This window comes from Trachinotus anak, unplaced genomic scaffold, assembly GCF_046630095.1.
Source record: "Trachinotus anak isolate AG129_WGS33_773 ecotype Australia unplaced genomic scaffold, CSIRO_AGI_Tana_v1 ptg000007l, whole genome shotgun sequence".
In the NCBI taxonomy this organism is placed as follows: domain Eukaryota; kingdom Metazoa; phylum Chordata; class Actinopteri; order Carangiformes; family Carangidae; genus Trachinotus; species Trachinotus anak.
This window is the reverse complement of record NW_027273858.1, coordinates 26,121,130-26,142,754: the sequence shown is the minus strand read 5'-3', so window position 1 is coordinate 26,142,754 and position 21,625 is coordinate 26,121,130. Positions and strand designations below refer to the sequence as shown.

Sequence of the window (21,625 nt, the reverse complement as noted above, 5' to 3'; positions counted from 1 at the left end):
ATAATATTGCCTGAAACACTTCAGAATTCATCCTGCTGCTTTTGTCAGCAGTCACATCATCAATAAATACAAGGGAACCAGTTGCATTGGCAGCCATGCATGCCCAAGCCATGACACTACCACCACCATGCTTCACAGTTCCTTTCCTTCTCCATACTCTTCTCTTCCCATCACTCTGGAACAAGTTGATCTTTGTCTCATCTGTCCATAGGATGTTGTTCCAGAACTGTAAAGACTTTTTTAGATGTTGTTTGGCAAACTCTAATCTGGCCTTCCTGTTTTTGAGGCTCACCAGTGGTTTACATCTTGTGGTGAACCCTCTGTATTCACTCTGATGAAGTCTTCTCTTGATTGTTGACTTTGACACACATACACCTACCCCCTGGAGAGTGTTCTTGATCCAACTGTTGTGAAGGGAAAGAATTCTTCGGTCATCCACCACAGTTGTTTTCCGTGGTCTTCCAGGTCTTTTGGTGTTGCTGAGCTCACCGGTGCGTTCTTTCTTTTTGAGAATGTTCCAAACAGTTGATTTGGCCATACCTAATGTTTTTGCTTTCTCTCTGATGGGTTTGTTTTGATCTTTCAGCCTAATGATGGCTTTCTTCACTGATAGTGACAGCTCTTTGGATCTCATATTGAGAGTTGACAGCAACAGATTCCAAATGCAAATAGCACACTTGAAATGAACTATAGATCTTTTATCTGCTCCTTGTAAATGGGATAATGAGAGAATAACACACACCTGGCCATGGAACAGCTGAGCAGCCAACTGTCCCATTACTTTTGGTCCTTTAAAAAGTGGGAGGCACAAATACAAACTGTTGTAATTCCTACACCGTTCACCTGATTTAGATGTAAATACCTTCAAATTAAAGCTGAAAGTCTGCAGTTAAAGCACATCTTGTTCATTTCATTTCAAATCCATTGTGGTGGTGTTTAGAGCCAAAAAGATGAGAATTGTATCGATGTCCCAATATTTATGGACCTGACTGTATGTGTGTAGAGATGGATGTGGTGTGCTTTACTCAGCAACAGTGACAGTGGTTAAATAAATGGGTAAAATCTTGAAGAGGAAGCTTTAACTAAGTTGAATACACTGAAGAGCAGCATAGGGATGTAATGTTAAACACTAACATCAGTGTAAGCTGCAATATTATTCTTAAACCAAAACCAAAGGAAATAGTGTAACTATTAGGACCTGTACTTATCATACTGCCAATTTTGGACTCAAGTGAAAGATCAAAGTAAAAATGTTTAACTTTTACTCAAACTTGTGAATAGAAAACAATTTATTACATTGTTTTTACTTCAAAAGCCTGTTAAGTGTCACAGAACTGCATGACCTCCATGACTGCAGCGCAGAAGCAGCCAAGCATGCCCACACTCCATCTAATAATAAAAAAAATAAGAAGAAATAATAATAATAATAATAAAAAGCAGTATCAGTAAGGTTAGAGTAGTATTATTTGCAGTTGAATATTTGATAGGATGTTACAACACTTTCTTTTGTCATTTATCAGGCTGCAAACAAACAGCAAGAACAAGTCTGATATAGATTTGATTTATAGTCACTCGCTAAACATCTTTGTCTGCACTTGTTAGTGAGGAACTAAATATTCCTTATTATATGATTTATCTGACACAACTCTTTTGCCAACATGTGGCAAGAGGGGCAGTGTATGACACAGAATGTTGCCCATCTGTGGTATGGCCTTTTAGAAAATTCATGTGTAGATCCTGAACTGCTCAGGAAATCCACAAACAGGGTCCACAGCTGTACCCAGTGAAGGAATTATCAGATTAGTTGAATGTGTACACTGTCAAACTACAGAATGGGCTTAACAAATAGACCAACATACTGGAAAAATCTGGAAAGCAAAGTTCATGTTAGTGTGGAAGAAAATAAACCAACAGTGACAGAAGTATGGGAGGGAAAAGATCTACACTGAACCCAAAACAACGTAGGTGTGGTGAGAAGTAGGGCAGCAAACTGTGGAGAACAAGTTACAAGCAGACTGAGAGCAGGACAAGGCAATCTGAAAACTAAACTTATCATTATGGTAAAACATCCATCAGGTCACCGCAAGCAATGTAGTTACAAAGGGAAAGTAATGTCTTATGTGGATTAATTACTTTAAAAATGGACCTATTCCAAAAGGAGACAATAAAGAAACTTCAAGGATGTTAACTGAAAGCAGAGTGAGACAGATGACAGTAAAACAAAATGCAAAATGAAGGATGGAGGAAAAAGGAGCGGTTGGGAGAGGCCCAGCCTCCGGCAGATGGCAGTCAGGTACAACAATGAAACGAAGGATGGAGAAGAAGCTGCAAAGACATGCGCATGCTCCACACAAAGTAACGGCGGGCCCCTGTGGAGTCGGTAAGTGTCGTTGTGTGTCAGTGTTTTGTCGGACTGCTGTGAGACGCGCTCACTACAGCGGGGAGCTAGCCGCAGTGGTGGTGGCTCAGTTAGCAGCTAATGTCCTGTTTGAAGCAGGTACGTGAACTCACCGAGCGGTGGCTGGAGGTGACGTCCGGGTGTCCGACAGACGTTCCTCTATAGGTTTTAATTAGTCGCTGAATATAATTATTTCTTATTGGAAACTGACACACAGCTGCCCCTCCCGCTGAGATGCTAATGTTAGCCGTGACTGCCTTGACAGGACACCGGGCTAACTTTAGGTTAGCCTACATTTTCCTGCAGCATTAACGTTAGGCCAGACTCTCTGTTCACTCAGGGGTGATAATGTGACTCAGGACCGCCAACTCATACCAAAGCCTTCGTTTCCATGACTAATAGACGTCACTGATGTTAGCAGTATACATTTATATGTAAAAGTTTGCCGGAAGTTATTTAATTGTGACCGTGGGTTTACTGAGCAGCTCTTTTCTTCCCAGAAACACTTTTAACGGTTCAAGATGACGACTTCATGGAGCGACCGTCTGCAGAAGTATGCCGACTTACCAGCCAACATGGACGGTGTGGCCATGAAGAAGTATCGGCGTGAAGCTCACCACAGGTATGTGTTCATCAGACTGCAGCAAAAAGGGCTGATAATCTTCTTAAACATGGACCAGTTTTTTTGGTTTCACCACAGTTACAGTCTGTTTTTCGTGTGTGTGTGTGTGTGTGTGTGTGTTTGAGTTGTGTTCAGTATCAGATATTCGCATCATCAGAAATGCCACTGATTAATGACCTGTAATAAAAAATAAATTGACACACATTTTAGCAGTTTTTAAAGCAACCCTGCAGCTTGAAGACACTTATAGTAAATATATTCTCCCACAAGGTGCTTTTGTTAATGGATTGACATGAACTTTTCAGTAATTATAAAAACAAACCTGCAAATTTCTCAGTTGATTCAAAGTTAGCAGGATCATGGCCTAGCAAGGTTCCAGGAAAGCCTGAGCCAGGGCTAATGATAGACTTTATCAAATAGGAAAGTTTTAAGCCTAATCTTAATCGTGACAAGGGTGTCTGCCTCCCAGGACCAAACTGGTCCCAAAGGAGAGGAGAGAGCTTAATAGCAAAGGCCTCCACCCCAAACCAGTTCTCCCCCACAGGTTTAATGTCCATATTCAAAGCCGTTCATAACTATGGATAATAGAATTAGAAATCCAGTGACATGGGCTAGAAGAGACATCTCAAACCAGCCTAGTGCTGGTTGGGATTTGGCACACACCCTATTGCATTTGTAACCATATCCATGCAAACACAATCTCATGTTTTGTAAGTAATTATTCTGCCCATTTCAACTCATTTACAGTTTCATATTCTGTTTGTGGTTTGTTGCTGTCTGTTATGTTTCATAATGTTTGATATTTGCTGTTCTGCAGTAATAAGAAAGAACTGTTTCAAAATAAGTTGTGAGCTAAAGGAAAAGAGATCAATTGAACTAAAAGTTGCTGGTTGTCGTTGGACCCCTGGAGCCAGAAATCATTTCATTTGATCTTTAGAGGCAGGGAAGAAATCAATGTAAGAAGATAGCCACCCTCTGTGACTGACTAGAGTCAGAAAATCCAAAAATCAGTCCTTTACATGAATAACATTAATTAGTCTTCACTACAACAATGAAAGAAAAAATAGATCTCTGCGAGCACACGGTGTATCAGTCCTGCTGACTGATGTAAACGAGGAGGAACTTTGTGTAACCAGACCCCTCTTCAATGAATAAATAGGTTTTGGTGCTTTCTGGTTTTAATGATTTTCTCGGGATGAAGGGCCTTAACATGAAAATCTGCAGCTTTCAGGGGTTTTATTTTTAGGTCACTGCATTCAGCTGTGTGGTAATATAGGAAGGATTCACTGCACTGCAACAGGAAACAAAACTGGAAGTCAGTGTCCAGCTGAAGCCTGTGAAGCAGCACAGCTACAGCTGTTGTTTTCACAGATTATTGATTATACTGTCAAATAACTGGAAAAAAAGAGCTTAAAGTCATTACAACAACAGATTTGCAGGTGAAAACATATTACTGATATAATACTACTGCTGATGATTATTATACTCTTTGGCCTGTAAACTCTAGTGTGGAGTGTATCTGAGCAGCCAGTAGGGCTGGGCGTGGAGCCTCAATCCTATTTAGTATCGACTACAGTGTGTCCATAACATCAAGTATCAAAAACTGTTAAGTACTGAAGGTTGACATCACATGTCTGCTCAGATTCCAGATTTAAATCAACATTTGCCACTTCAATATCAACTCTAGTGTTAAAACTTCTGAAATGATATCCAGCCTTTCATAATGGATGCTCCAGTTTATTCACCAGTTACTTGTTTACTGTTTTTTCATGCTGGTTAGGGTCATTTGGCTCCCCATGTAGAGTAGGCAGGGCTTTGTGGTGAAACGGTTGGCAAGTGTCCTTGTGTGTCCCTCTGTGTATGCCAGTAGAGCATGAGATACAAACAAAACAAGGACTAGTTCTTCAGAACATTGCTCCATAGCACCACTAGTGGTCAAAAACTCCCAAAAACACCTCTTACTGAAGTTGACAAAACAATCTCGGCGCTCAATTGCTGTTTGTGAACTGTTCAAAGACACAGTCTGAGAGACTCACTAGCGAAATATCTGGACCTGCTGGAGAGTGTAAATCGAGAAGAGTGAAAAGTGTTATGGTTGTGACTGGCAGTGACTGCGTCAACAAGCTACAGCCAATGAGAGTGCAAGACACAGGGTGGTGGGAAACCTGGGGAAGGTGTTGCACAACATCAGTCCCTGCTGCCCGTGTATCCCAATCCATTCTCTTGTCTTTTCCGTCCTTGTTTTTTAGCTGCAAATCAGTGCACAAACAGCTTGTTTCCTGCAGAAATTTAATTTGGCAGAAAATAAAATCCTGCCTCGCACATGGTGTCACGTCCCATGTAGCTTCTCATGTTTGTTTTCATGACAAAGCATAGTTTGGATATCCGGGTGGACTTCTAGGACCACTTGTCTGTGTTTGCTTGACACTTCCATGAACAACTGTGTGATGTGATGAAAGCTCCAGAACAAGTGAGTTAGAGAATCTTGAGTCAAGATTGTTTTGCTAACTGCTGTTTCTTAGGTCAAAAATGAATTCTCGATGATGAAATTTAAATTCAAATGGACAGAGCATGGTAGTTTCTTCTCCATGCTCCCTTTATTTAAAAATAAGAGCACATAATAAACCTTTCTTCTCCCAAGACTGACCACTCCTCAGTTTCTGATCAAAGACACAGGGAAACTGAATGAGAACTAAGGATCGGTTACATTGCATCAAGACGGTGGAGCCCTGGTCCCACGAAATGTATTGGAAACACTGTTTTGAAATGTCAGCTGTGTCTGTGTTGATTTTTGTACATGTGAGACTGAGCCTAATGTAAAATTGATAGCAGGTAACACAGGCCGATCTTATTACTGTTACTGAGTTCAATAGAATCTAGATGATTCACTGACACAGACTGGCATCACAGCTGTGTAGTGTGACATGAGTGTTGAGACCAGCAGCCCTGAGTTCAGTGGTAATACTGCATATATTCTCTATTACAAAGCTTTCCAAGGGATCTGGCTCAAAACCATCCTGCAATGAGGTATGCCATCCTTTTGTTGTTGAAACAGACTGGGACTAGTGACTACATGACTGATTTGTTTTGATGTCCATGATGTGAATTGATTCTCCATCCAACTCCCATGGAACTCCATCCATACTGACACTGACTGTGAGTCGGGTTTCTCCCCGTGGAAACATCAGCTGGTGGTCATTGTGATTTCTTGGTGTGAGCTCCTCCTCTTGCATTCCCCCTGTTCCTGCATCTTTTCTTTAATCCCCATCTGTTACTGTCGATCTGATGTCATCTCTCACACCATCTGAATCGAGACTCAAGGCCAGTGTGCGGTCTGAGCAGAGTCACAGATTATATGTTTACACTGTATAATCTGTATTTCTGCATATTAGCAGTCATTCATGTAAGAGAAGCAAGAAGGTGCCAAACATTTATGTAAAATTTATGTTTTATTATCTGCACTCACAGTGAGTCACTGCTGGGCAACAATTGTATGAAAATGTAGAATTGATGACGATTAAAATGAGCGCTGTAAATAGACATCAGTGGAGTCCTTTCTTTGTTACTGCAGGGCCTGCAGAATCTCCAGTAGGCTTAAAATGTATAAATCATAGTTGAGGTCAGGGCATTAAGGTTGGATAGGAAACCTTTGATTTTTTTTGTTGTGAGATCTGGACTTGCAGCCATTACTACCAAAATCTGAAATCAGATGCTTGGTCACATTTTTAGTCATGTTTGTTGCTTGATTATAAACGTTTTTATGGGGGGGGGGGGCTGATGATTAACTGCCACCTCAGAGTTTATGTTAGCGTCTACTCTAAAGAATCATGTTATACTGCATATCACATCTGAATTTGAAGCCTATGTATGGTGCTCATCTAAAGATATAGACAGGTAGCAGTTTATGTGGTGGTGCACACAGAATATACACATCAGAGATGATGGGCTTCTTCTCCATGTGTAACATAAATGATAACTATTTTTGTGTAATGGCTACCTTGATGACATTTTGAAGTTGGTTTCTCCAATTTCTGGGATGAGAGGTTTTTACTTCAGATGCATTGATGACTGTATAAATAAGCAGTAGTGAGTGCATGTCTGTTGGTGTTGTGGTTAAGTTTTATATAAGTGACTCATGGTAGGTCCCTCAGACACAGCCTGCCATGCATCAGAAGTGTTGTTCAGTCAGACTGATAAAATGCTGCTCTGGTGTTTGTAGATCTTTCTCTGCTCCTTTTGAAGCTTAAAATGTTCCACTAGATCAATTTATCTCTGTTCACTGAGAATTCAAGGTGTGTGGTAGGAAGTCCAATCAGTGCAGCATTCAGTTTGAACAACCAGCTGTCATGCATTCATTGACCAAACACTGTTCTCCCCTTCCAGAGTGTTTGTCAACCGAAGCTTGGCCATGGAGAAGATCAAGTGTTTTGGTTTTGATATGGATTACACTCTGGCAGGTAAGTGCAGTTTGTCCTGCCACTGATTGTGTCATTCTCACTGATACAGATCAGTGAGAGAGTAGGATGGGGTCTGATGAAAAAAAGTGAGTCCATACATGCCACCTTTCCAGTCCTACTTGATCCTTTGTTTTTAGTCACATGCATTTAAGTCCTCACATACATTCATATTTTTTCATTTGCTCATGCCCTGGAATTAGTGAGTTAAAGTAAATCTAACTCTTTTCTATAACTTTCAATGTATTTACAACCCCAAAATGTTTGTTAAAAAAAACTGGAATAGTGCACACCAATTTTGTCTAAACCACTTTTTTCTGCATAAGAATAATTAAATTCATAACCACTTTTATAAGAAACCAAAGCACAATCTCAAACCAGCTTCTTGGTGAGTAGGACTTTGTCTCCCCCAGTCTGTGTGTCACTCTGACAAAGGCTGATTAACTTAAAGTAAGAACAGCCAATAAAGAGAGAAAATACAATGAAACACACTGTAAATGGATCAAAAATGGAGCAGCACATTTTCACAGTACATACAGCAGGAGTTCCTCTTCATATTTTGACTTCATAGAAATTCAGCTGATTTGTGACCAATCGAGGCAACATCTCAAAACTGTAAATCTGTATGATCACAACATCAAAGTTGTGGGTTCTTAGGGACGGTCGTCGCCTTGATTCACTGGAGCACCTGCTGTAACCCAAGATGCTGCTGCCCAGCTGTATGAGGGGATATTCCTGGCCTGAAGGCTGTCCAAACTGTAGTCCCTCACACAATGATAGATGCAGGGGGGCAGTAAAACCACTGCTCTTCTTTTGAGCAATATACCTCCCATGCAGTTCCTCACCCTCTGTTAACAACTGAAAGATTCCTGTCCTTCGTTGAAAAAATAACTCAAATCAAGCAGAGCCTCAATCACACTACCTGGCTCCTTCACTAAAACTTGTTTTTCCTCTGGTTTACTGGACCAGCTTCACCTACCCCTCAGAATGAGTTAGTCAACATTATAGCCTGTATTTGTTAAATTCCAGTCTGGTTTCTGTAAGAAGAACACAGCACTGAGCCTGCTGTCCTGAGCCTCACAAACATCCTGTTACAAGCTGGTAGTGGCAAGTTTTTCTAGACTGAGGTGCTGCTTTTGCCACCACTAACCACAACACTTATTTAGGTTGTCTGAGGAAGTGTGTATATATAACTAGAACACCATTTGAAATGTTCTTTTCTTATTTATCATTGTAAGTTTTTTGTATCCAAATGTCAGACTGCTCCTCAAACCAATGGAGTTCCTCATTGCTCTATTCTGGGTCCAGTTTTATTCTCACTCTATGTGCCCCCTGTAGGACACAACATACTTACCTTTGGCTGTGTCTGTTATTACTGTTATGTCAGTGACTTCCAGCTTTAAGCATATGTGTAACCCGGGGAATTTCCAAACTGTCTACTTTGCACAATTATATTATTATTATTATTATTATTATTATTATTATTATTATTATTATTATTGGATGTCTCATAGTTTCCTGCAGCTGTATTGTTCCATCCATGGCTTTGTCTCCTCATAAGGATTATTGTAAGGCTCTGTATCTTTGTTTAAACTAAGGTGCTCTAACACACTTACAGTTAGTTCACAAAACTCAGCTGCAGGACTGCAAACTCAGACTCCTCAGCATTCTCGTATCAAACTACACTGGCTTGCTGTTAAATATAGAACTGAATCCAGGATACTCCTAATTACTTTTCAGGTCATAAACAACTTGTCTCCACCATATATCAGCAAATTACAGACCCCTTATAGATCCATCAGGCCTCTCAAGTTATCAGAGCAAGGGTTGCTGATTGTGCCACGCTCTTAAGTTCAGGACCCATGGTGACCAAACTCTTACTGTCCTGGCCCTCAGGTTAGGAAATAGTCTCCCTCTGGGGGTCAGGTCATTGATCCTCCCTGCCATGATTTGTCTCCCTTTGTTTTTATTCTTTTAATAATTTTTGTTTGAATTATGTATTTATATGCTTCTGTCACTGGATGTTGTGCTTTGCCACTTGTGAAGCACTTTGTAACCCTGATTTTCAAAAGTGCTGTGTAAGTAAAGATTTACTTAGTTGCTTACTTGCAATAGTCAGCATGTGTCAGTCAAACCATTTTTCACCAGAAACTGAAAACATGTTTTTACTGGTTATGTGCTGCTAAGCCTCTTTGCTGCAGGTGCAGGTAATAACATGTTAGGAACTCTCTGTGCAGAGTTCTCCAGTGTTTTTGGTGCACTACCTTCATCAGGGTGATTTGTGTGGTGTGAACGTGAGCCTCTCTCCCTGTGTGTCTGCAGTGTATAAATCTCCTGAGTATGAGTCACTGGGCTTCGACTTGACAGTGGAGCGCCTGGTGTCCATTGGATATCCACAAGAGCTGCTCAACTTTGTCTATGACCCCTCCTTCCCCACCAGGTTGGTTCACAGAGCCCCGCCTTTTTTAATACAGACTTGATATTTGAATACCACTGTGATTCTCACTCTCAGGTGTGCACTCTGCTTCCTGTCTTTCTCAGAGGTCTGGTGTTTGACACAATGTATGGCAACCTGCTCAAAGTCGACACCTATGGGAACATCCTGGTGTGTGTGCATGGGTTCAACTTCTTAAGAGGGTGAGGTTCACTACTCACACTGAGTTGTCAACATAGTCCACCACATCTCTAAAGAACTGGGCAGTTTTCCATGTTGTGAGACCTTTCATTCATCCCTCCTATAAAAGTATTATTCAAATTGATCATTAACACCCACAACCAAGCTAGCAGCACTGAGCATCACCCAAAGTGATGGGAATGTCAGTAGTTTTGCAGGAATTTCGTAATAAACAAAAGTATTGGACACACTGACCTCACTGACATTTTGACCTGGTGCTCAATGAAAAGTGAAAGTTCATCCTTAGAGTTACGTGAATGTGAGTCACAGATTTAATGTTAATCCATCCGATAGATGTTGAGACATTTCACTCAAAACCACTAAAGTCAACCTCATGTGGCACTAGAAGAAAAATAAATTAGCCAGTCTGTCCAGTTGATGTGGAGATGGATCACAGAACAGGTGACATTTTTCACCTGCTGCTGGTGCTACAGGAGAAGTGAGGGAATCACTGGAGTTCAAAAGATTCAGGACCATAAATGTTTGCAGAGTTTGATGACAATCCAGCCTATAGTCCATGAAGGAAAAGGATTGAAACAGTGCAGCTGATGTCCACACAGCACTGTGCTCTTGGCTCTGACGAGCAGCATCCTCATGAGCAGATCCCTGAGTTGAACACATACACAAAACACACATGCATGTAACAAGCACAAGGGTGGATAACAGACATTTCTGACCACTGCATAAGGAGCTGATAGAAATGTAACGTAATGCACAAGCTTGATTGTGTGTATAATATAACTCTGTTTCCTGGTTGGACCTCCTGTAATGTGTGTGTCCAATGTATGTGTCTGAACTCACTCTGCACAGACCTGACATCAGAGAGATGTACCCCAACAAATTTATTCAACGTGGAGATACAGACCGCTTTTACATCCTCAACACACTCTTCAACCTGCCTGGTAAGAAACGACATCAACACAACTACTCTACAGCTTTTTATAATCCAATAGTAAAAAAGAAAAAAAGCTATGAAAACACAAAGTCAGCAGAGCACAATTAGAGTGGACCAGACTTATGATCATTAGTTTGAATAGTCATTTAGCCTATAGAATAATAATAATAATTTAATAATTTTTTTAAGAAAAAGTACATTTTTATCTTTCTGCTGTGTTCTCCAGTGGGTGTGTATTGTTAGGTCTGAGGGTGTCTGTGCTGTAATTTGATTGGTTTAGTTTCTGTGTGGACACATACTGAAAAGAGACTGTTATATCAACCCAGTTCCAACAGGATGGAACCAGCAGACAGGTTAATATTGTTGCCTGTTGCTTATGTACAACATCAAGAAAAAATACAAACATAGAGAATCAAACACCGAAAGACAACAAAATAACACAACAAACAAGGAAGTAGAACAAATGAGGGAGACAGCTGATCTTTTGATCATGAGTATGTTTTGAGCTGAGATTTGAAAGAGTCAGTGGATGGGGCCGATCTGATTGAAAGGGGCTATTCCACAATCTGGGGGCCATGACTGAACTGGAACTGGTCAGAAGCGTAGCTGCGGTAGTCTGGACCAGTTGCAGGGATGATTGACTGACTCCACAGTGCAGAGAGTTACAGTAGTGGAGCCTGGAGGATACAAGAGCATGGATAACTTTTCACTGAACAAGAGGAAAGGTTTTATTTTTGAGATGGTATGAAGCTGAGAGAAACTGGATTTTTCTACTAACATTTATGGTACATATTATTGGTTATTTATTATTTTTTTATTTTACCTTTATTTTATCAGGCAAGATATTAAGAACAAATTCTTATTTACACTGACAGCCTGGCACGTGTCAGAAAACTGAGACAAGAAAACAAAGAAAGACAAGAGTTTATCATCATAACCATTTTCTGCCTGTAAACTGTGATCATGTCAACGTCCGACTCCTAAATATAACTGAGAAACTCTGATTGTGTCCGACCTGGCACTTACAGAAGTGTCTGCAAACCAACCTCATGGACACTTCACATTAACTGAAGGCCATGGTTCAGTGTACAATATTTCAATAACACAAGCAGCTCTTTAATCATAAAACCCTCTCAACACTGGCAAGTCCTTAACATGGGAATCTTTCCCATCATGCATCCCATGTAACCTGAACTCTTCATCAGCCTCGTCTTCATGGACGTATTTGAAAGGGAGAAACATACTGTAGCTCATATGAGCATTTGTAGGCTTATACAGTGTGATGAAAGTTGGCAGTGCGTCACATCACGTGTCAAGTGTCTGCTGCTCTCTCGATGCTCAAAGCTTAGACATGTTTCACACTGGTTTGTCCAAAAACAGGTGGGAAAATGTCACTAGCTGTGAGAACACAGAGTCACTCTTTATATTTCTTTACTCAAAGTGCAAATAATTTCACTTTTAGTTTGACTTCATGATATATTTCTTTTTTTTTCTTTTCTTTTTTTTTAAAGTATGTGCTCTGCTGTATATGTATGTATCTGATTCCACTTGTTTCTTTACATTGTTAATGTGTCAAATTGATGCATGTTGATATTCAGCTTCACAGTCAGTCTCCTCTTCTTCCTCAGAAACCTACCTGTTTGCTTGCCTGGTTGATTTCTTCAGTAACTGCTCCAGATACTCAAGGTACTGGTGCACACAGAATACTGTCAGTCTGCCTGTGCAATGATTTTACTGCTCAGAGTTTCAGTCCAGTTTCCAGTTTTTCTTAAATATACTCTCTCTGACTCTCAAATTATTTGTCAACTTTTCCCTGACGAAAATGTCTTTGACAATTTCCAGCCACGATTCCTGATCTGGAGCGTTTACATTAAGCCCATTTGTGATAACAGCTGTCTTGTTTTGATCAGCCAGAGATCTTCTCTCATCACAGTACCTTCAATGTTCCCAAGACTCATCATAGGACAAGTATTTGGGATTTCACATCCCAAAATATTTTTTAACAACTACATTAACATTTTCCTAATACAGCCTTAGCTTTGTGCAGTTCCAGAAAATGGAAAATGGTCAGCCTCCATGGTTACACACAGTGTTGTTGTGCAGCAAGTTGCCTGCCTTTTATTTTTGGGTTAGATTCTTCCAGCAGAACTCCCTCTATACGAGTGAGTTGGAGGATGTACATTGTGTCTCTCACCAATATTAACATCATTTTAATGGTCTCTGTAGCTGTGAGACTGGCTTCAAAGATGGCGACCTTTTCATGTCCTACAAGAGCATGTTCCAGGACGTGAGAGACGCTGTGGACTGGGTTCATTTCAAGGTAAAATAATTTGCTCTTCCACATGAGTCCAGTCAGCTGCAGGCCGTCTCCTGCAGTCAGTGCTCAGTCCACTGTTTTCTTTCTTTTCAAAGGGCTCCTTAAAGGAAAAAACGGTCGAAAACCTGGAGAAGTACGTAGTGAAGGATGTAAGTACATACTACAACTATTGGTGTATAGTTTGGGTGACAAATACTCTGTCACTCTGTAGACATGAAACACATTTTAGTTCAGTCTCAGTTGTTTTGTTTTTTTGTGATTCAGTTTGTCTGCATTGTTGTTGATGTTTGTTTTGTTGTTCCTCCACCAAGCCGAAGCTTCCTCTCCTCCTCAGTCGCATGAATGAAGTAGCCAAAGTATTTCTGGCCACTAACAGCGATTACAAATACACAGAGGTGAGATCAAAGTTCAGTCACACGTGTTCATGAATGAATAAACACACCAGAACCTACTGTTTTGATTTATCTTTGGATTCATTTAGACAGTTGTTAATGATGTCAGGAGATGTTAATGATTTCTGTGTCATTCTGTTCTTGACCACATTGTCAATAAAAACCTTCTCCTCTCATCTTACAGAAAATTATGACCTACCTGTTTGACTTCCCTCACGGCCCGAAGGTAACGGTAATGATCAAAGAAAGATGATCAGATGACGTGTTGTCAGGGATCTGAATGGATTTGATTTGAACTACCTTGCTTAAATAAGAAATGGCAGATGTGATTTATTATGAATGAGATGAGGTCTCAGTAAACATGGCGCTGGGCAACCATACAACCAGGATTTAATGAAACCTTTGAAGTGAAGAGAAAGAATTCAAACAGGAGCTTTTCTGATTTCCCCACAAGTGTCAGTGCTGATGGAAGGAAAGAAGATTGAATCTGAAGAGGAAACATTTTACAAAATCTAATAAATATGGGCTGATACAATATAATTGTTTTTACAAAATATGTTTTCACATATTTTTAATGTGTAAGTGCAAAAGGAGTGGTAGGTCTCTCCATGATGTGGATGTTCAGGCTTTGTGTCCCTCGTGCGTTAAGCACTTAATGCTTCCGTTGCCTCAACTACACCCCGTGTAATTCCACACACACGTGTTGGTCTGTGTTTTTTTTTTTTTTTTTTACTGTATTAACCCATATTTATAAAAAGGCATTTTATTTTTAACCAAACACCCACACATGGATAAGGCCGTATTTATTCTGCTTTAAATTCGATAGTTGTTAAAATATTTTAGTCTGGCCGACAGACCTAATGGCAACCCGCAGACATGATGCTGTAGCACTGTGTGTCTGGGTCTGTGTGTGTTTGTTTTATTGTGTTAATGTTCATTGCAGCCGGGCACACCCCACCGCCCCTGGCAGTCCTACTTTGACCTGATCCTGGTTGACGCCCGGAAGCCTGTGTTCTTTGGAGAGGGAACAGTGCTGCGGCAGGTTGACACTGTGAGTATATTCTACGGAAGCCTGCATGGACACTATACCACTACTGCTTATGTTTGGGGCCAATTTAAAGAATGTGTGTGATGTAAATATTTGCTGTGTAAAGACAGAAATACTGGGTGTGAGTGTGACTGAGTCTTGGTTTCTTTCAGACCACTGGTCGGCTGAAGATCGGCACATACACTGGACCTCTCCAGCATGGTATTGTTTACTCAGGAGGTAAATAACAAACCAGCTGAGCACAGCGTGTTGATTCATTTTCAGACTTAATTTGGTTTAAAAATTTAAATGGTTACACAAGCAACCATCAAAGTGTGTCCAAACGTGGCTGGAAGTGGCATTTGCTTATTTCTCATTTCTAAGTAATGTAGCAGATGGTGAATTATTCCTTATTTATCTGAATCATTACATTACATGATTTTAATTTTAAACCCAACTCGACTAATGCTAGACAAGAGCTAAAGATGTGTTTACATCAGGGATGTAAAACAGACTCTGTTTTAACTATTTCTTTGGTCTTTATACGGTCGGAGAAGATGTGCAACATGACGTGTTGAGTCATGAAAGCATTTGTTAAACAGAAGCAGGGACAACATTAGAGCCATCAGCCTGTGATGTGACACTGCATTTTCATATGTGAAAGAATACACTGCAGGCTGCATGGAGAACACCACCATCACATCTGTGCAGCAGTCACACACAGCTCCAAGCCTGAGGCCGTCTGTGCTGAGCTCTAACCCTAACCCTTCAGTCATGGCAGGTAGTGGAGCTCATGCTTACTATCCAGGGGGGCAGTTGCACAAAATACCTTAGATTAAGATTATCCTTGAAATAAAAGTGGGTGCACAAAATACCCTTAACATTTCTCCTTAAGGTTTCCTTAAAATGTTCACTGAAGTATTCAAGGTTCTGTCCTTATCTTAGTCTTACATCTGCAGTAAAAAAGAAAACTAAAGGTTCCTCAGACGTTAACTTCACTGCAACAGGTACCGTTGAGGTGTTTCATGTCTACAGATCAGCGGTGTGCCAGGTCACTCACAGAGTTTGAGTGTTGCACTTCAGTAGAGAACTTGTGTGGTGTTTTGTGCAACAGGACCCAGGTCTTTGACCCAAACATTTCCTGTCGGTGCTGCTGAAACTTAGAAAACTCATAATTCATGCTGATGCTTGAGGATCCCTCAGCAGACACCTGATGTTTAGAACAGCAAGTTAATGTGACAGAAGCCTGGTTGAGGCTGTGACCTCATATAAAACCGCCATGGCTTACTGCTTTAAGATGTTATGATAATGTGGATGAAAGTGGCCAAAGTGGTATTTTTCTTCTCTGCTCCCAGGTTCCTCAGACATTGTGTGTGACTTGCTGGGCGCTAAAGGAAAGGACATTGTCTACATTGGAGACCACATTTTCGGTGACATTCTCAAATCCAAGAAGCGTCAGGGCTGGAGGACTTTCCTGGTGATACCTGAGCTGGCTCAGGAGCTGCACGTGTGGACCGACAAAAGCTGTGAGACTGAACACATACACACACACACACACACATACACTTCAGCAGCAGCAGTAGTGGAGTGTTTTTGTGAGGCTGTTAGGAAGGAAAAGATCCTCATACATGACATCGATGTGAGTGGGCTTCAGATTTCTGTTGATGTCACACAATGTTCACACAAATGTAAATAATTCACTGAGCTCAGACCAGTGCCAGGCGCACTAGTAAAAGACACAAACCTGGTAACCATAAAAAGTGTGGTCATATTTGAGACCGTCGTGTGATGAACTAATGCCAGTGTTTGTTTTTCAGCCATATTTGAGGAACTTCAGTCTCTGGACTGCTTCCTGGCAGAGCTTTACAAGTGAGCGTCTTCTCAGCTGTTTGTTGTGTGTTGCAGAAATGTATTCTCTCAAAGAAAGTTCTTAATGCACCTTCCAGTCTTTTGAAGATTGAAAACACGTTAGTACAAGAGGAATTTATAGAAATTTATTTTCCTTTTCACAACACTCAGACATAGGAGAGATTTCAGTTTTTGAATTTTAAGAAATTTTAAAAAATGTCCAGAAACATGTTTTCACTTTATGTTGCTGAGTGTAGACTGATGAGCAAAAATGTCACCTTTCTCTATTTAAAATGAAATCTACACAGTAAACAACACAATAAAGTTAAAGGGTCTGAATCTTTTATGAAAGGTGATGCTTCACAGGTTCATTTAGTTTCAAGCTTCCTGTCCACCTCTGCTTATTGATATGTGCTTTAACTTAAAAAATATTATGCAGATTCATATGCAGCAACTGGTTAGTGTTATTGTTGATTATTTTATTACTTTATTTCTGTTCCTCAGTATTATTCCACCATTTCTGCACATTTGCTCCAAGCGCTTAGTATTTGCTCAGGGACACAATGACCCAGTTATGTCACTAACGTGGTTCGGCACCATGTCTAATAACAAATACCAACTCTCTGCATTTCCTCATTTGAATGAAACTCCCCATGTGCCGGTCTTTATTATATTAAGTGTCAGTGTTTGTATGAAACTGACGAGTACAAACTTGCTGCATGATATTTAATCTTTCCTTGCAGAGCTTGTGATGTGACCAGTTGAAGTGGAAACTATTTTGTGCTCACAGATCCCAGTAAATTTGTGTTTTGTCCTCAGGCATCTGGACAGCAGCAGCAATGAGAGACCTGACATCAGCTCCCTGCAGAGACGGATTAAGGTACAACGTCCTCTGACACTGGCATGTTTCTTCCTCCTGTCCTTCACTGTGAAAGAGTCGACCAGTGTGAGATTGTGAAGGAGAAGTGTAAGAATGAAAGTTGCTGATATTTCCATCTCCACTACTGTTCATCATTTTGTATAATGATCATTTTTGTGCCAGAAAAAGACAGTGACAGACGCCTGTGCCTACAGAAGAGCTCTCAGTGTCCCTGGTCACAGCCCAGTGAATATTACTGAGCCTGGTTCCAGCTCTCACTGTTGAACACTAGAGTCCCTGTAGGTGGTGCAGGACTGCAGAGCACCATCAAATGTGCACGTTGTTGTGACAACTAAACACAGAGACTGTTTCAAAGCCTTTTTGAAACCTGTGACCACAATTCAATTCAGTACAACTTTATTTATCCATATGTGAACGATGATATGTCCATTCAGACAACTACATTTCTTTGTGCCACATTAGAAATAAAACATTTGTCTTCTGCCAGAAAAGATGACTCGTTGCGTCTCTGTGTCCTCTCCAGAAAGTGACCCATGACATGGACATGTGCTACGGCATGATGGGAAGTCTGTTTCGCAGTGGCTCCCGTCAGACGCTGTTTGCCTCCCAAGTGATGCGCTACGCCGACCTGTACGCCGCCTCCTTCATCAACCTGCTCTACTACCCCTTCAGTTATCTGTTCAGAGCTGCACACGTACTGGTGAGAGTCACTCACACTCCTGTGTGTGTGTGTGTCTGTCTGTCTGTCTGTCTGTCTGTCTGTCTGTCTGTCTGTCTGTCTGTCTGTCTCATCTGCCCTTCATGTATTTGTGATTCACATATTTTCCTCCCTCCTAGATGCCTCATGAGTCGACGGTGGAGCACACCCACATCAACATCATCGACACGGAATCTCCGCTGGCCACACGAAACCGCCACGATGTCGACTTCAAGGAGATAGAGTGCAAACGGCACCAACTGACCCGATCCATCAGTGAGATCCAGCCCCCCCACTTCTTCCCTCAGGCTCCCCAGGAGATCACCCACTGCCACGACGAGGATGATGACGAGGAGGAGGAAGAGGAAGAGGAAGAAGAAGAAGAGTAGATGTAGGGAAAGAGCGGAGGAGTGTGAGGATGAGTTCGTCAGGTTTAAATGTTTGAAGTTGATTTATCTTTTTTTCTCTTTAGTGAATAACCACAGGGCTGCAGCAGCTGAGTCTGACTTGTTGATCCATTTTTACATTTAGAAGAACGGGTTCACCAGTCTGGACCTGATCTTGTACATGACAGGGACTAATGTGGATTCAAGTGGTCTTGCTATGTCCCTGGTAAGTGTACCTGTCCACGAGTAAATCAGGGTTATAAAGTGAGTTTAGAATCCTGTCTGTTAGTGGTATAAGCTGCAGGCAGTGAAACAAGTACCTGACTCAGGTAGAGCAGCTGTTTGTTGATGGGTCCTCCTGGTTCTGTTGGGTTTGTTTGATCTTCTGCTTTTGTTTGGGCTTTGTTCAGAGTCCGGTCTGCATCTTCATTCGTACTGTAAACAGTTCACTGCCCTGCTGCTTCTCCTGCACCACACCTCCAACCTCACAGCATGTGTGACACTGAGTTGAAGAGGTCCACAGTAACCCATCTCAAAGGAGCAGTCCACACAGTCGTCACAGCCTTTGCATTTTTGGGACCATATTATTTTTTGAGGTGTTATTTTTTTTTTCCACTTCCAAAGAGAACTGGTCAAATGTAGAGATGTGATGACATGTTGAGGTATTTTGGCACAAGTAGAATTCAACAGAAGAAACTGTTTGATATTTGAAACATTCACAGTGAGTGTCCGGTGGTCTGAGACGCATGTTTCTCAACAGAGCACAATGCAATGCAGCAACAAAACAAGATGTTGCATCATCTTGTTTCATAATCAACTCGCCTCAGTGTTGAAAAGCAACATCTGATTTTGAGTTTCTGTCTTTTTTTATCCCATTCTGAGTTTCATGAAAAGAATTGTGGGATATGGAGGAATGAAATAACAACACTTCTGAGTGTGAGTTTTAACTTACAGAAAACTGAACTGTGGTGTGTGTTTTAAACACAGCTGCTGAAACTAAAGTCAGTGATGAAACGGTTTAACTCCAGACGAGTATTTTCTGTTAAACAGGTTGTGATGCCTGCTCTGGTGACGTGAAGTCATCAGCCAACTTCGCTTTCTAAATTACCCAGTCACAGAGATGTGAAATAGGACCATATTTCTCATATTCCACAGAATCAGAAAGACTTTGGGGCCAAGGTTATCATCCTGAAGTCATATAGTCTGTCTGCATTATGTGTAGACTGATGAAATGTAGATGTGACTCCCTGCAGTGTTCTCAAACGGTTACTGCCTTATTTATCTTGCTCTGAGCTGAAACAGTGAGAGTGAATGAGATGGATTTTTAAAGACTTTATTTTCAACATTAATGATGAATTGTTGTCATCTGAAGTATGACAGGTGAAACGTATGGAAGAACACTTCTGACAGGAAAATAAACAGATGAAAAATGAAGATTAGAAACAAGAACAGTACTTGCTGTAGAATATAAGTTTTTTATTTTTTTATATATATGTGTGTGTATATATATATATATATATATATATATATATATATATATATATATATATATATATATATATATATATATATATATATATATATATATATATATATATGTGTGTGTGTGTGTGTGTGTTTAGACTTTCTATGTCAATTTTTTTTTTTTTAATCACAAAGTCAACATTGAGAAACTAAGTCACAGTTATGAGAGTCAAAACGTAGACTTATTACCTATTATGGTTTTGCCCCCCCCCCCCTCCCATCTCAGATGTTCTAATCACACGTTCTTATTTCTGTTCATTATTTTGAATCAGTTTGTGAAAGATTTGACTGATTATTCTACATTTAGCAATGTCAACTTAGAGATAATATGGAATGACCTTCTATCTCAAAATTATGACTTGGTGTCATCCTTTTGACAAAGTTTTGTTTTTCTTACTGGCCATTATAAATTGGACATAACAGCAGTACTGAAGCACGTACTGTTGTTCTTCAACTGTAATTTGAAGCTGATCAGGTCTGTCTGCTGTGAACTTGCTGTTACTATAAAGGGGGGGGTGGGGTGGGGTGTTTGACTGAGCTGCTGATGAGTGTCACTGTGGGCCTGTCTCTGTATGCGCTGATATCATCACAGATATTGCCAGTATATGCAATAGTGTCTTTTAGTGAAGTTTAGAGTTCTAAGAGTTTCTCTTTGACGATGATTATGTTTTTATCTGAATGCCCTGATTTTAAAGGTCCTGTTCTGCTGCGATGATGCACAGTATCTTTAGATGAGCCCGTGTGATTCTGCTGTTTGTTACTGATCTCTTTGTTGGAGCTGCCTCGTCCTGTCTGGACTTGATCAGCTGTGTCTTTTCTCTCCTTGCTGTGGGTCAAAGTGTAAACGTCCTGCTGTGTGTTCTGCTCAAATGGACAGTTAATTGACTTTTTTCTGCCCTGTTGCACCATGGGATGTTTATTCTGTTAATTGAGAATGGGAGCAATATGTTACACTGCTGCTGCTGAAGAACAAAGGTTTCAGAGTGGACGCCCCCAAAGTGAGATTCACGACGGTCAATTTTCTTACTCAAGTCATTTCAGAACTGTTGTGCATGCTGTGCTGATGACTGCTTTGAAAACTAGCTTCAGCTTTGATGGTCAGATGTGCTCGAGTGTAAAGTGAACCAAATGAATGTATTTTTACCTGCAACAGTTGATGCATGTGTTGAAGTTGCATTTTGATTTTAAATGTTGCCTTTGTTTTGAAAAGTTGAGATGGTTTGAGTTATGACTGATGTTTTTAATAAATTTTCTGATCCAATATGGCAGCTGAGTTTTGATGTGTCAGAAAATTCCAGTTTCGTGTCGTTCCATTTATATCTGTGGATGATAATTGATTTTGTGCTCAGTCACATCAGAGTGAAAAATCCACAATCTTGTCTGTTCCTGTTTTTGTTTTTGTTTTTTGGTTTTTTTTTTCATATATATATTTCACGGTTTACATTACATTTACAATAACTGGGATTAAAAACTCAATTTATACGAAAAAACAAAGTTTTAGCCGCTAAGCT

General features: G+C 40.5%; 1 protein-coding gene across 5 annotated transcripts; it reads left to right on the top strand.

Moving 5' to 3' along the window:
* The first annotated feature begins 2,231 nt into the window (after window positions 1-2,231).
* On the top strand, window positions 2,232-21,375 carry nt5c2a (5'-nucleotidase, cytosolic IIa). Of its 5 annotated transcripts, none has more exons than XM_071481652.1 (18): window positions 2,232-2,380; window positions 2,899-3,020; window positions 7,404-7,477; window positions 9,797-9,914; window positions 10,016-10,111; window positions 10,959-11,050; window positions 12,672-12,729; window positions 13,270-13,363; window positions 13,456-13,509; window positions 13,672-13,755; window positions 13,937-13,984; window positions 14,696-14,803; window positions 14,953-15,019; window positions 16,135-16,305; window positions 16,597-16,648; window positions 17,447-17,507; window positions 18,031-18,207; window positions 18,345-21,375. In XM_071481652.1, the coding sequence occupies exons 2-18, from the start codon at window positions 2,920-2,922 to the stop codon at window positions 18,591-18,593; spliced, it is 1,704 nt and encodes a 567-aa protein (XP_071337753.1). In that variant the 5' UTR covers window positions 2,232-2,380; window positions 2,899-2,919; the 3' UTR covers window positions 18,594-21,375. The 5 variants fall into 5 exon arrangements, with proteins under 5 accessions (XP_071337753.1, XP_071337756.1, XP_071337751.1 ...); XM_071481655.1 differs by having other exon boundaries at window positions 2,371-2,497; window positions 13,937-13,978; XM_071481650.1 differs by having other exon boundaries at window positions 2,371-2,497.
* Window positions 21,376-21,625: the final 250 nt, after the last annotated feature.

What these genes read in the sequence shown, in the direction of transcription:
- nt5c2a (XM_071481652.1), top strand. Translation starts at nt 2,920, where the DNA reads ATGACGACTTCATGGAGCGACCGTCTGCAGAAGTATGCCGACTTACCA. An exon ending in CGGCGTGAAGCTCACCACAG is followed by an intron (nt 3,021 to 7,403) that starts GTATGTGTTCAT and finishes CTCCCCTTCCAG; the next exon opens with AGTGTTTGTCAACCGAAGCT. An exon ending in TATGGATTACACTCTGGCAG is followed by an intron (nt 7,478 to 9,796) that starts GTAAGTGCAGTT and finishes GTGTGTCTGCAG; the next exon opens with TGTATAAATCTCCTGAGTAT.